At 38.4% G+C, this 13,371-nt stretch overlaps 1 protein-coding gene across 1 annotated transcript in view; it reads left to right on the forward strand.

The window, feature by feature from the left end:
- The window catches only part of pgbd5 (piggyBac transposable element derived 5), a 23,608-nt gene extending 18,002 nt beyond the window's left edge, over positions 1–5,606 (forward strand). Inside the window, exons 5-7 of the mRNA XM_035662932.1 lie at positions 714–911; positions 2,215–2,320; positions 2,776–5,606. Of these exons, the coding sequence (XP_035518825.1) occupies positions 714–911; positions 2,215–2,320; positions 2,776–2,971 (500 nt within the window). The 3' untranslated portion in view covers positions 2,972–5,606. The remainder of the gene's footprint in view (positions 1–713; positions 912–2,214; positions 2,321–2,775) is intronic.
- Positions 5,607–13,371: the final 7,765 nt, after the last annotated feature.

Below are 13,371 nucleotides of genomic sequence, written 5' to 3' on the forward strand. Positions count from 1 at the left end.
TGGTAGAGATCAACAGGACAGTAGTTTGTTCTGTGAGTTCACATCAGAAAGCAGAATGCATGAAAAGCTCAATAAATGCACAGGAGTTACTGCAGGGGTGGATAAAACTAAGGCTGCACTCAACAATTACTTTTTTGATTAATCATTTGTTCTATAAATTGCCCGAAAACTACTTCAGAACTACTACCACCTACTCATACTTGAATCGATGGAACCAGGGACTTTCTGTCGATCACATAATCAATAATCGACTAATTTTTTCAGCTCTAGATAAAAACTTTATATAATTTATGTTAGTAGGGTTGCAGCTAAGAATTATCTTCATTTAATTTCTTTGATTAATCTTAATTAATGGATCTTTACACCATGCCACTACCTCCTGCTGTGACCTGTGCAGTGTTCCTTATCAGTCAGCACCCATCTGTATATAAAAAGCCATAGTGTACATATAACTCTTATTCTTCTATTCTCTCTTGTCTGTTGTACTGTAGCGAGCGAATTTCTGCAGTATGGGATCAATCTTATCTTATCTTATTAATGGTTTGATCAATAAAATATCAGAAACCACCTTACTGTCATATTCAAATGTCTTGTTCTGTCCAACCAAAAGTGTGAAAATATTTAGTTTAATATCATATAAGACTTACAAACTGCAGTAGACTGTGTATATTATTTATACAAATGTTAATGTGGTTGTATTTCTCCTTTTCCAGATATCTACTGTTGTGGTCTGCTGAGCACCAGGAAGAGCGACTGTACAGGCTTACCACAAAACATGCTGGTCTGCGGCTCCACGCCGGCGCAGCGCGGCCAGTCACGAGTAATGATGAAAGGCAGCATGTCACTGATCAGCTGGTACAACAAGGGACACTTCAGGTTCCTCACCAATGCCTATTCCCCAACAAAACAAGGTAAACGGTGCTGAGATGCACCCAGAGCTAAAACTCACCACTAATGTGCCGTAATATTTGGAACTATTTTTGGTTGCCATTAACCTGACAGTTTTTCAGTGAAAATAAGATTAGCAGTACTGTCTTTTGTGGATGCAAGTTACCATCATTAAGCATTTGTGTCAGGCAAAATCAATGAGAGCTCGTAATCCATGATAATCCATTTCCAGGAGGCGACAGGAACATGATATACCCCTCCTCATACAACGTAATCCACTCTCGATTAAACCGTTTTGTTAGGTTTTAAACCGAGTTGAAGGGCAGCAGTGTGTTTGAGCTCTTTGAATGAAGAGAGTGGAAGCAAAGCCCCAGATCAGTTAAACTGTTATTATCCAATATTGATTTTCTTTTCCCTCTGTGTGTACATGGGTATGTTTGTGTGCTCTTTTTCACTCTGTACAAAAAGGAGAATTAAATTAGCTGCCAACAATAAAATAAATAAAATAAAACAATAGCAAGGTTAGTTACTTTTGTCTGGTAATATTTTATAATTTACTCAATAGTAACTGAAAAAAGGCCTCCATGATGATAACTGATAAATATGATTAATTATGTGTATAAATAACGGGGTACAACAGGGACTCCTACATTATTATGGAGATTAATTATTTCCTCACATAATCACCATATCTCCTCCATTAACCATTGCATTAGTGTTAATATAATCTGTGATTAACACTCTTACAAAATTCAAGTCTGAAAACAAGCTCTTTAGCCTGATCAGATCCATACAGACTAATCAGCAAGTGTCTATATGATACCAGGAGTCTGGCCATTGTCACAAGTTGTAGATATAAAATGAAGCATAATTCTGTAAATGCCAGATAGTCATGGAGAAATTAAAGGGTGCTTAAAATCTGAAGCAAAAACCAATGACTGTCCAGAAAGTGAAGCATTCAACATGTTTGATAATTGATCATGTCTGAATTTCCATTTACATGTACCAGTTTTATGGACCCTGATATTGTGCATGTTGGTTGACTGTCATGGCTTACTGGGACATAAATGGAACAGAGCCATTGTTAGTGTTAGTAGTTACAACTCCTGCTGTGACTGAATGTCTGCTGTAAGAAAGAGACCAGCTATAAACCAAAATAGTAACAAGTTGCACCTGGGCAGCCTCCCTCACGTAAAGGAGCGCTTCTTTTCCTTTCCCTTGTCTCCCTTGTTGTTGGCCAGGTGACCACAGAGTCCCTTCAGTGGGATCTCGTTTCTCTCCTGTATGTCTCTCACTCTTAGTTTGTGGTGTGTGTGTCTGTGGCAGGTATGATCATTAAGAGGAAAAGTGGGGAGATCCCATGTCCATTGGCTGTTGAGGCCTTTGCGGCACACCTCAGCTACATCTGCAAATACGACGACAAGTACAGCAAGTACGTACAACATTTTACAATTTCTTGCAGTGGTTCATGTTTTGGACATAACATGACATATTCTGCCCTTAAAGTGAGGCTGTGTAACGTTTGCAATAAGAAATGCGCACTCTTTCTTCATCCATAAACAATGAAATACACCCTTACTTTAGGCCACTAAATCCTACATATTGGTCCTTTAATGTTAGCAAATTGCTCAGATGCTAACTAGTCAGTTGCTGACTTAATAACTCTTCTAACTTGTTTCCTGTTTGTGAACCCATTACAGCCTAATGCAACTAACTCTTGACAGTTTGAGAAAGGAAGTGAAGTTATATGTTATTATCCCAGATGTTCAGATAACGTTACACAGTCCCACTTTAAAGCCTATTATTTATGGTGGAGTGTTAACTTTTCATTCATTAGAAGGTTTTTGTAGAGGAACCCTGGAGTAAGTAGCTATTTTTCTCCCACAGGTACTTTATCTTCCATAAGCCCAACAAGACCTGGCAGCAGGTGTTCTGGTTGAGCATCAGCATCGCCATCAATAATGCGTACATCCTCTACAAGATGTCTGACGCCTACACAGTTAAACGCTACAGCCGAGCGCAGTTTGGAGAAAGACTGGTCAGAGAGCTGCTGGATTTAGATGACTGCTCCCCCACACAGTGAGGAGGAGGAGGAGGACAGCAGGAGTGCACAACAAAAACACAAACACACTCACACACACACACACAATACCCCACATACATTTTCATTACGGTTGTACAGACTGCAGTCTGTGTCTATGTGATGATACTGAAGCTGTGCCAAGCCTATGTCTCTCTTCCTCTAGCTGTTTTCTGTGGTACTGTAAATATTCATTAACACACGACTGCACACTACACAGTAGAGAATCATGAGCCATGGGACAGTTCACGTGCATCAACTGTAACTTTCAATCACACAGATTTACTAAGGATTTGTCAGCAGGAGCTATTTCATAAGCAGAGATAAAGGCGGTACTAATGAAACTGGGACGAATTCACCTTTAAATGATGTCAGCTTCAAGTTTTAACTCTTAACAAGGAGTCACATTATTGATATGAGCCTGAATCTCCCGTGTTAGTGTTCAAACATTGTACTCGTCAGGCTAAAAGGCTACACAAGCTCGATATTTACACTCTGCAAAAAACACCTCTGACCCTGTAACAAAGCTTAGTAAACCAGGACTATGGTGCGTTCACACGCTGCATGCATAAAAGAATCTGAATTGTGACGTTCTCTTGTTCAGTGTGAAAATGATTTCTGCTCCAGGTGGGTTTTGAAACTTTTTTTTTTGTGTGTGTGTGTGTATGTATTTAGCAAGTGGAACTGCCATGTGTGTGCGCGACGTTGAGCTTGAGGATGTAAATGTACGGCTATTGTGACCCAGATGCGTCGTGTTGCTGCATACTGTACTCGCTAGAGGAACGTTGCCAGGTGACATAAAGCCACACCCAGCAGTGTGCTACCAATTCACAGCCTCCCACTCCAAATAATCCCAAAAAACATTAACAAATAGACTTTTTTTTTGATGTCTTAAGTCCCCTCCAAACTTTAAATATTGGTTCCAAACGGTTAATATTCATGACTAACACTTGATTGGTGCACAAAAACATGTCACCCCTCCCACTTTAAACCAGTGAGAAGAGCACAGACAAAAGCCTTTCTCGTGTGAAACTGTATCTGTTCCAACTGTTCCAACTTTGGCTGTTGTGTTGGGCAGATGTTGTGCTCATGTAGGAGTACATTGCTCATAGTAAGGATTGAGAAAATGAGTTTTCGGGGTCAATTAACCCACTACTAACAACAAATACCATCAAATCTACAGCCTACTTTTGTACCAACAACACTTTTAATGGCAGTTAAACTCATCTGAATTTCTCTTTTTTATTACTCATGTAGTTAACTGTACTTTGGCTTTGCAGTGCAGAACACGTTCAAAATGTCCTTGATTTAATGTTCACTAAGCCAGTGTTGCCAAGCAACAAGTACAATCTTGGCCAGTGGGCAGGGGTTTAGATAATATTGCTTGGCAAGATTTAAGTCCAGGAAGTAAAAACTGACTTACTGGTGGCTTATAATATATCCCAGAAAACCAAATGTTGCAATAAATCTTAATGTAGATAAAAGGCTTTGGGGGCTGTGACTTGCTTTCTCAGTTTGGTGCACAAATCTCATCACGAGAACTCCACAAGTCAGCCAACATTAATTAGCTGAGAAATTATTTGATCAAATAAAAAGTGACACATGATTTTATAACTTGATAGTTACTATTTCTGAGAACATTTGCAAGTAAGAATACCTGGGATACACTGCTTATTATACATGATCATCTGAAACGAATGGATACAATTTTCCTAATGTGAATGTTGCTTTCTTACAGTGCCACATTTCTTGCCAAGTAACTGATTTCGACCTGCCGTCTCGTTTAGAAGTGTGAGTGGAGAGGCGAGCGTTTATTTAATTAAAATACACTTACTGTCTCCAGACCGTATACCACACTGCTGTCTGTAGCTTCAATGAGGACTCTGCAGTCCTCCTTGCTTTGCCTTGTCATGCAGTCAACATGTTATTGTCACGCTGGAATCATGTTACCAAGATTTTAAGTGAAAGGTTTTGATGTGTGCTTGCTCAATCAGCATGGTTTGATGTGTCAATACATATTACAGTAAGAAGACAGTCTTTGCACCGGTAGAGCAGAGTTGACGAGTGATTCGCTGGCAGGACTCATGCACTTTACCCCATCATAGTCTTGCACTTTGAGGAGAGTTGTAAAGTAAGAAACATGTTTATTAGATTAGATCATTTTAGTTTTCACCCCAAGGATAGTAAACACCACTCTCAGAAAAATATGGAATATGGAAAAATATGAAGTTCTGTAAATATACGTATGATAAATGAAATGGACTATATAAAAAAAACGGCAATGAATTAAGACTGAAAATCAATGATAACCAAAACAAAAAAGATTTTCACTGTAGATTTAGAGTACAAGGTACAGTATGTATGTGTATATTTTGTTTACAAATTAATGTGAGTGTATGTCCATAATCACTCTGTCACTGAGACTCAAGATTGTGATTTTTTTAACTTTTTCACTAATCCAAAGCATTGTTGTTGTCATTGTTGACCCTGTGTGTGTGAACCACTGAATATTGTCGTTACGTGTGTCTAAGCACTGTTCACCTTGAAGTAACAATGGTAAGTTTAGGGTTAGCATTAGCATTGATTGGGATGAAGTCCAGCTGTAGCCGTTTTTGAAACCCATCCTGCCTATGTCCTATATTGGTGATTAAGGAAAAAATCCATGCGACTAAAAACTCTTACAAAAGAGTAACTTAATACCCTCTCTGGTTGAAATTGTACTAAGACACCCTGGTGTACACTTCTACATCACTGCAGCAAGGTTAACCCTCTGAAGGTCAGAAAATACAAAGTTTTAAGCTGGTGTTAGGTTGATATTTACAGCAAAACGTCTTGATATGGTACCCTGCTATTCTTGTTTAATGGTGTATTTTTTCTTATCCCATTAACTGAATAATTGTTAACTTCAGTGATATTTGATATATAAATCTTCCTAAAATATCAGTGATAATTTAGAAAAGAATTTGTGACAGTCCATGAATAAAAAAGCAAACAAACCAGTCTCCGATTTACATCATACAGGGAGAAAAATCCATCATATAAAGGGCAGAGAAACCAATTTCCTTACCGAGACTGGCCTCAAAAGGCCTTAACGCATGTGTGTGTGTACCCGCAAGGCATCTTGTAGTCTGAGTAAGGGGCATGGAAACAATCATCACTAACCAAAGCAGAAATAGACGAGGCAGGTTGAGGGAGAGTGAATACACCAGAAAAAGAAAATCCCTAAAAAATTGACTGCATCACACAATGGCCAAGGACATATAACTGTCAATAGTATCTCAATATGAATTGTTCCTCTACAGCGTGTCACACATGTATAGAAATGAGCCTCTGTGATGGTGCATTTATAAATGGGCATTTAATCTGCAGCTGATTGTGGACTGAAGCAGGTGTTACACACACACACACCTTTAGATGGCACATGCCAAGGATGTGTGTGTGGCATCCACAGTGGATTTTCTGTAGTGCTTGCATCGCTCAGCTCAGACCACAAATGAGAAGAAATTATGCACCGGGGACTCTGCAAGGCCACGGTTACTTGGCAACAAATTATATATGAGCGAGTGAGAGAGAGGAAAAGGGGGTAGTATTTGAAGTTTTCCTGCCCATATGGTAATATTGTTATCACCCCAACTGCAGACAGAGCTTCATGTCGTCTCTCTTTTTATCATCTATCAAAAGGGAAGGGCAGAAGATCCTTTTGTTCATTTAGTTCAGAGGAGGGTTGCTTTTTAGCCCATATAGATCAAAAACATGGTTTCATTTTAAATTCTCAGGTAGATCTCTGAAGTGATTTTCAAGGCAAAATAATCTCTTACAGTTATTCTGTCCAGTCGGCTCTATTGATCAGTCATGAATCAGATTTAGTGCCTTGTCCAGCTGATTTCTTCCTCTCATTGCAGTGGTTTAGTGTTGTTGATATAATGTATTGGAGTTGATGTGAATGACTAGAAAAGACTAGGTTTTACTTTCTAACAAAATCAATATGGTAAAATCCTGTCCTGCATGGTGTGATTAATAGACTAGAAATAAAACTATCACTTCCGCAGTAGAGTTGTAGATGCTGAAAATGTTTTGTGCAGCTCTATGCCCTTGTCTTATTGCTGTCATGACTCACCTAAAGTAATATTTCACATTTTCACACAAGTGACACCACTGGAGTCAGCACTACATTCTTTAATATGAGTTTTTAACACATCTCAAAAACATTAATAGGTCCAAGTAAAACTTCTTGTACATCAAGTAATTTTACCTGTTCATAAAAATGATGAGAGCAGATCCCAGTGATTGATGTTAGTTTTGCTTTGTTTACATGGGTAAACTACTATGTAGGAACCTGTTTTGTGTGTTAGAGGAAAGAGGCATGGGTGAGCCTCACTAAAGGCAGAAAGCTTAACATCCCATCGCCAAATATAGCCTTAAAAAACAAATTGTAACCACCAATATTAAAACAGAAAATATCCGCCATGAGAGATGTGTCACTTTAATGGGTCTTACTGCGACAGTGTGGACTTTTTTCTCTCCATTTTCTACTTTTTACAAATAGCAGAGATGTCTGATGTATTTCATGTGCAAATGAGAGTAAACAGAGGCAGATGGGAAGGAGCAAGATACTGTGCAACTGCTAAGACAGAAATAGCCTTCATCCAATTTTGTCGGACAAATGATGATCCCTAAATCGCTTGTCAAAAAACTTGTTGCAAAAAGATGCCATGAAATAAATCATCCTCACTGTCAGTTGTTTAGTGGTAATGAAACACAGTGGTGTATAAGATGATGTCCATGTATGTGGTGTGCTGTATGTGCAAGTGTGCCATCTCTGTACAGTGCTTCACAGATGTCTGTGTTTATATCCGGTGAGCGAGACAGTTGTCATAAGAGTGAGTAAAGATATTTAAGAGACTAGCCATGGATGTGATGAAGAATAAAAATGGCTGACCTCAGGGCTTCATAACTAACTGCTGTATAATATATTCACTTACTGAAATAATATACATACACTAAATGGACTCCTATAACCGTATCAGGTGCTATCAAACCACTGTACAAGTAATAGTAGAATTAGATTTGTTGTTGATGTTGAGAGCTCAGCAACCAAATAGTGAACACCAGGATCATATAATGCAGAGGTTGTACCACTAAAAACACCAGATGTTCACGGTTTTCTGGATAAATGTCAGAAATATTAATGTTACCAGGCACCAAATGCAAACTTGTGGTAGTGGTAGAACGATTTCATTTATGAATCTCGTAATGGTGGCTGCAGGATGTCGAGTACTGTGGGCTAAAGTGTTATCTGGTTTCACAGACGGACCAGAAGGATGTGCAAGTGTATGTGCATGTAATGTTAACATTGGGTGGAAAAATGTGTGTAAAATAACTGGTGTATGCTGGACCAAATAACTTTCTAAAATGTGTGTGGTGATGAGTTGTACAAGGTTGTCATGTAAATGTGTCTTCATTAAAACTATCCACATGTGGGTGCCCCATCGAAGATTTGGAGAAGCTTATTACTCTAGCAAATGATTGGAAATCATGAGGAAGGCACAGATTCAGGGTCAAATGTGCATCATGGTCATCATGATTTGAGTGCAAAGTTTGTCTTTACCTCCCCTTGGAGTTAGAATAAGTGTCTTTGCAATACATAATCTCTCCACATTAGCTTTCAATTCAGCAGATACACTTGCAGCTAAAATACAAGTTTTGTGGAACATTTAAGTATTCATTATTAAACTTGTCAGAGTAGAGTGGTAACCTAGAATCAACTGCACTCCTGTTTTTGTAATTAGGGACTGCACCAAAATCATTGGGGTGTGAAAGAGGGCTTTATGTTTTTCTAAAAAGCAAGAACCTCACCAGAGTTGACTTGCTGTAAAAACTACAACACCATGCTCCTGAAAATCTTAAACTAATACAACAGTATTGACATATTTTCACACCTGCATACCTTTGATCCATTGATCCAACTATATGTATGATAAGTCTCACAAGGGAAGGCTGAAATATGATATAAAACCCTCCATACTACCCTTCCTCCTTTCTGACCCGCTGCCCCTTATTGGACATTTAACTTGTACACACAACGCAAAACTACTGTGTGTGTGTGTGTGTAGGCAAAAAGTTGCCCAAACCAAGCAATCACAGTAACAGTTTAAATGTTGGTCTGTTTGTATCATTATGTGCTGGAGGTCTCTGTACTGTAAAGATTGTTTGTTGTTTAACCTGCAAAGCAGTTTTACAACACTTAAGGAGTCAAACCTGTAAGTTAACTTACAAGGCCAACCTGCTACACTGAGTATTTGTTGCTATGGTCTTGTTTGACCTGTAACCTCAATTATAAAGGACTAACTCTGCTGTGTATGGCTCCCTCTGTCACTTGTGCACGAACTCCAGGTCCTACTCTCTCTGCCAAAGACTGGTGTTGTTGTGAAGTGTGTGTCCAAAAATTAAGAAAAAGTTATGTGTAAATCACTACTTAACGCTCTGTAGATTCGCCACCATTTTGCACACATGGTATCTAATAAATGTTCTTGGTTTGGTTGCCCCTGCCCTGTTCAGAGATGAATTGTGATTATGGAAATGTGTTGGACTTGCTTTGCATGGAGAAACAGCTTGGGAAAACCACATGGGTGCAAACATGGGTGTATATATCGAATTACATACAGTACACAGAGAGACTTATCTAAATAATGACATTTTAAAAAATCACAGATTGGCCTCACACATACCACCAATGGTTTGTTTTTTATGTTATATAGCACAAGTTTTCACTGAAATCCTTAATTTAAATTGTATGACAAGTCAATAGAATTGTGCTGGAAATGAGATAAGACAAAAAAATAATTAAAAAAATGTCATAATCCAGTTCAGCCTTGGTAATCAGTCATGCGAGAAATTAAATATTGCTGTTTTCCTACAAAAAAAAAAAAGGACTCTGAAAAGTTCAAATTCACCATGTGCTTTTAGAAAGGTTTTGGTATAATTGAACAAGCCGGTATTTTAAAAAATAAATCCAGCATTCACTATCAGCACTCAGGCTTTTTTGAGCAGACTCATGCATTTCCCCCTTCCTGCTTTGCCCTGCAGAGAAGGTGACAAAATCTGACATGAATTTGTGCACAAAATGCTCAGAGGAGGTTACATAGTGGTATAAGCTCTCAAACCCACCACTGCAAAATTTCAGGTCAAGTATTGATTGGACTGACAAGACGAGTGAAGAGGCGAAGTGACATGACAAAAAGACCACCATCCCTACATAAGACCATTTGTAGACAGCAAGGGAGAAGATAGCAATAGACTATTGCTAGACAGTTTTTCTACTTTTCCAAAACATGTTAAATGAAAAGTATAAAAAAATAGAAAAGAAAGAAACATAGTTTAATAAAACACAAATAAGATTTACATAAAGTGCAATTTGACCAAAAAAAAAGCACAGAATAAAAATTATTGAAATAAATGCAGTTCTGAAATAATGTGATTTAACAAAGATTAAGAGCCAAGCCTAGTCCTGGTTTTTAGTCATGATCTAGAAATTATTAACAGAGACCTAGGAGAGGATCAGGTCAGGCTGGAATGTGGTTAGCAGGTCAGAAACATAATCAGGAGCTGTCATGCCTGACAGTGACAAAGCTTCTAAAACCACAGCCAAGTTTGCTTGCAGAAAACATACAGTTATAAAGTGAATACAAAGTGAAAACAATTACTTGGGGAAATGTGTTTTGGAATGAAGTTCCACAATAAAATAACTGCACAGAGTAACAACACATTAAGAACACACAAAACATAAAACCAGCAGCATATGTAAAAATAACCACTATAGACTACAAATATAGGCTACAGTACTAATTTTCTCTTCTGTTTTGTCACTGGAGGGAAATGTTTTGTAAGAGCTCGCTGCACCTTTAAGATGCATTTCACTTACTAACCCAGAGTTTAAGGCTCTTGAGGAGTTTCATTTGTATTTCAGAAGTATTTCACACAAACTCATCATCATTTAGAGAAATTATTACGATAGTAAAAGCCATTAGTGAGAGCAATAATGTTGTAACTGTTGGCTCCATACTGTAACCCCAGAGAAAGGGCTGTACAGATGGCTGTTACATATTAACAATACACTGAAATGATGTAGATGTAATGTGAGACAAAAGCAGTAGAGGGCAGCAAAGCACAATTCTCTCAGACACATTAAAGTCAGTCTGAACATCAGCTTATTGATCATCCACTGAGGATAAATGGATTATAATTGGTTCGAGCACCAAAGTGAGACTGTATAATTGAATTATTTGATTATACGCTCTATAACAGACTGACTGGCTGACCTTCTAGCTGGGGATAACTTAAACAGCAGCCTCCAGGAAGAAGTGGTTTGGCAAAAGTAGTGGCATGTTATCCCATCTGCAGAGCTGAAGAAGCTTTCAATGAAAATATTATTTCTGCCTCTGACTGTGGGTGGTGGAGCATGTGTGTGTGTGTGTGTGTGTGTGTGTGTAATGTGCGTGTGAGAGAAGTGATGGAGAATCAAGGAGGTCTCAAAAAGCTCTGTTTTCTCCCATGCCTTAAGGTAAAACTTATAATGATTTCTACAGATCAGAGAGAGCTGTGGAGAAGTTGCACAATACAAAAGATCAGTCAGACTAGGCGCTGAGCTGCAGCTCGTCTTCAGGGCTCGCACAACCACTGACAGCTCCCAGGGGTGGACAAACACAGCAGGAGGCATGATCAGTGGAAAAAGAAGACAGATTGAGTGTCACAGGGAAAATGGGCAGCGATACTGGCTAACATTGTAAATAGGTAATTAGTTCTCATTTGATTGTTATAGTCTGTAGTGAGTGGAATTTACTTTGTCACCTCCTGCCTTTGCATTTCTGCATCCTGCCAATAAAGCAGCTGCTGACCTCAATGGAGACAAAGAAAGCAACAGACAGAAAGATGAACTGCAAAATAAATACACGTTTTGTCACCTGTCCCCAATACAAATAAACAGGGGCTGGAGAAATATCTGAGATTTCCAATACTATAGTGTAAAAATAATCAGTAATACAAAATATACTCAAAGTACCAAAAGTTAAAGTTGTCGTTATGCAGAATATCCCATTTCAGAATCATATATTATATATGGAACCACAGATGTATTCAGAATGCTGTCTGTTGTGCAGACTGGTAAAAGTTGGGGCTTGTAACAGCTTTACTGCTGGGTAACTTCATCTATCATATTTCATCATAATTTATTAGGTAATTATATTTTGTATTACGTAATATAAAAGTAAAATGGTACCTCAAAATTACCTCAAACACTACAGTGTTTGAGTATGTTACTTCCCAACACTGTGGAAAAATAAACTGATTTAGGAAATGACTATAATGTATGTGTATATGTTTTTTGTGTGTTCTTGCCTTCCTGAAACTAAAGAAGCTGCTCCAAGAACAAGTGAAATCAATTATTATTTTTGTTTTTTACTGTGAGAAAAATATTTTGTTCTGAAGAATATTTTCTGTATAGTTTTATAGAGTATAGATTTTTGTTGCTGTGTGATGAGTGGGACAACTGACTCAGCTTCACATACCTTCAAGGTGCCTTTGTACATTCACTGTCAAAAGGTCGAAAAGCATTCTGCTGTATAAAGAACAACTTTGCTTGACTGGTAACATGTTTCTACTATGGTAGCCTTGATGTAAAAGGTTATATTATTATCCAATGTGAAGGTGGCAGGTTAGGTCAATTACTCAACTAAAATATTTTAAAAAATCTGATTCTTGAATCCAACTGTTAAAGCCTGTTTGGAAAATGTTATTTTACACCCCCCCCCCCCTCCCCCCCCCCCCTCCCCCCCCCCTTACTACGTCAGTTCCATCGTCACTTGCAATTGCACATGCTTTTTAAATATCAACCCTCAAAGCACATCTTATATATTCCAACCATGTAAATAACACTATGTTGTAATGGTTGTAGGGTTTTTTCAGAGCGATGTTGTGAAACATGTATGAAAATATACCTATAAAAGCGGACTAAGCAATGCTGTTTTGTGAGAAATGGGGGCTTTCCCAAGTTTATAACCTCCTGCTCCACAATGTCTGGAGTCTTCCAACCCATCCTATGTGTGCAAGGGTGTATGACATTCTCAGCCCACACTCTTTCAATCCAAGCTCGTACCCCCCCCCCAACACACACACACACACACACCACACCACACACACTCCGCTGTATTCCTTATGTTGTAATCATGAGGTCCAAGTTGGACACCGGGCTAATGATCTATATTTATGGTTCTCTTATTGAATATCTTACCTTATGGGAGATCGGTATCCTGTCATGGAGCATCACCTGTGGGAAAGATGCACCGCTGTAATAATAATCCAATTTTTGGAAGGGTGATTATCACATAAAAAGAGACTTTTTATTCAAC

This window comes from Morone saxatilis, unplaced genomic scaffold, assembly GCF_004916995.1.
Source record: "Morone saxatilis isolate NCDOM2014 unplaced genomic scaffold, NCSU_SB_2.0 Contig19, whole genome shotgun sequence".
NCBI lineage: Eukaryota > Metazoa > Chordata > Actinopteri > Moronidae > Morone > Morone saxatilis.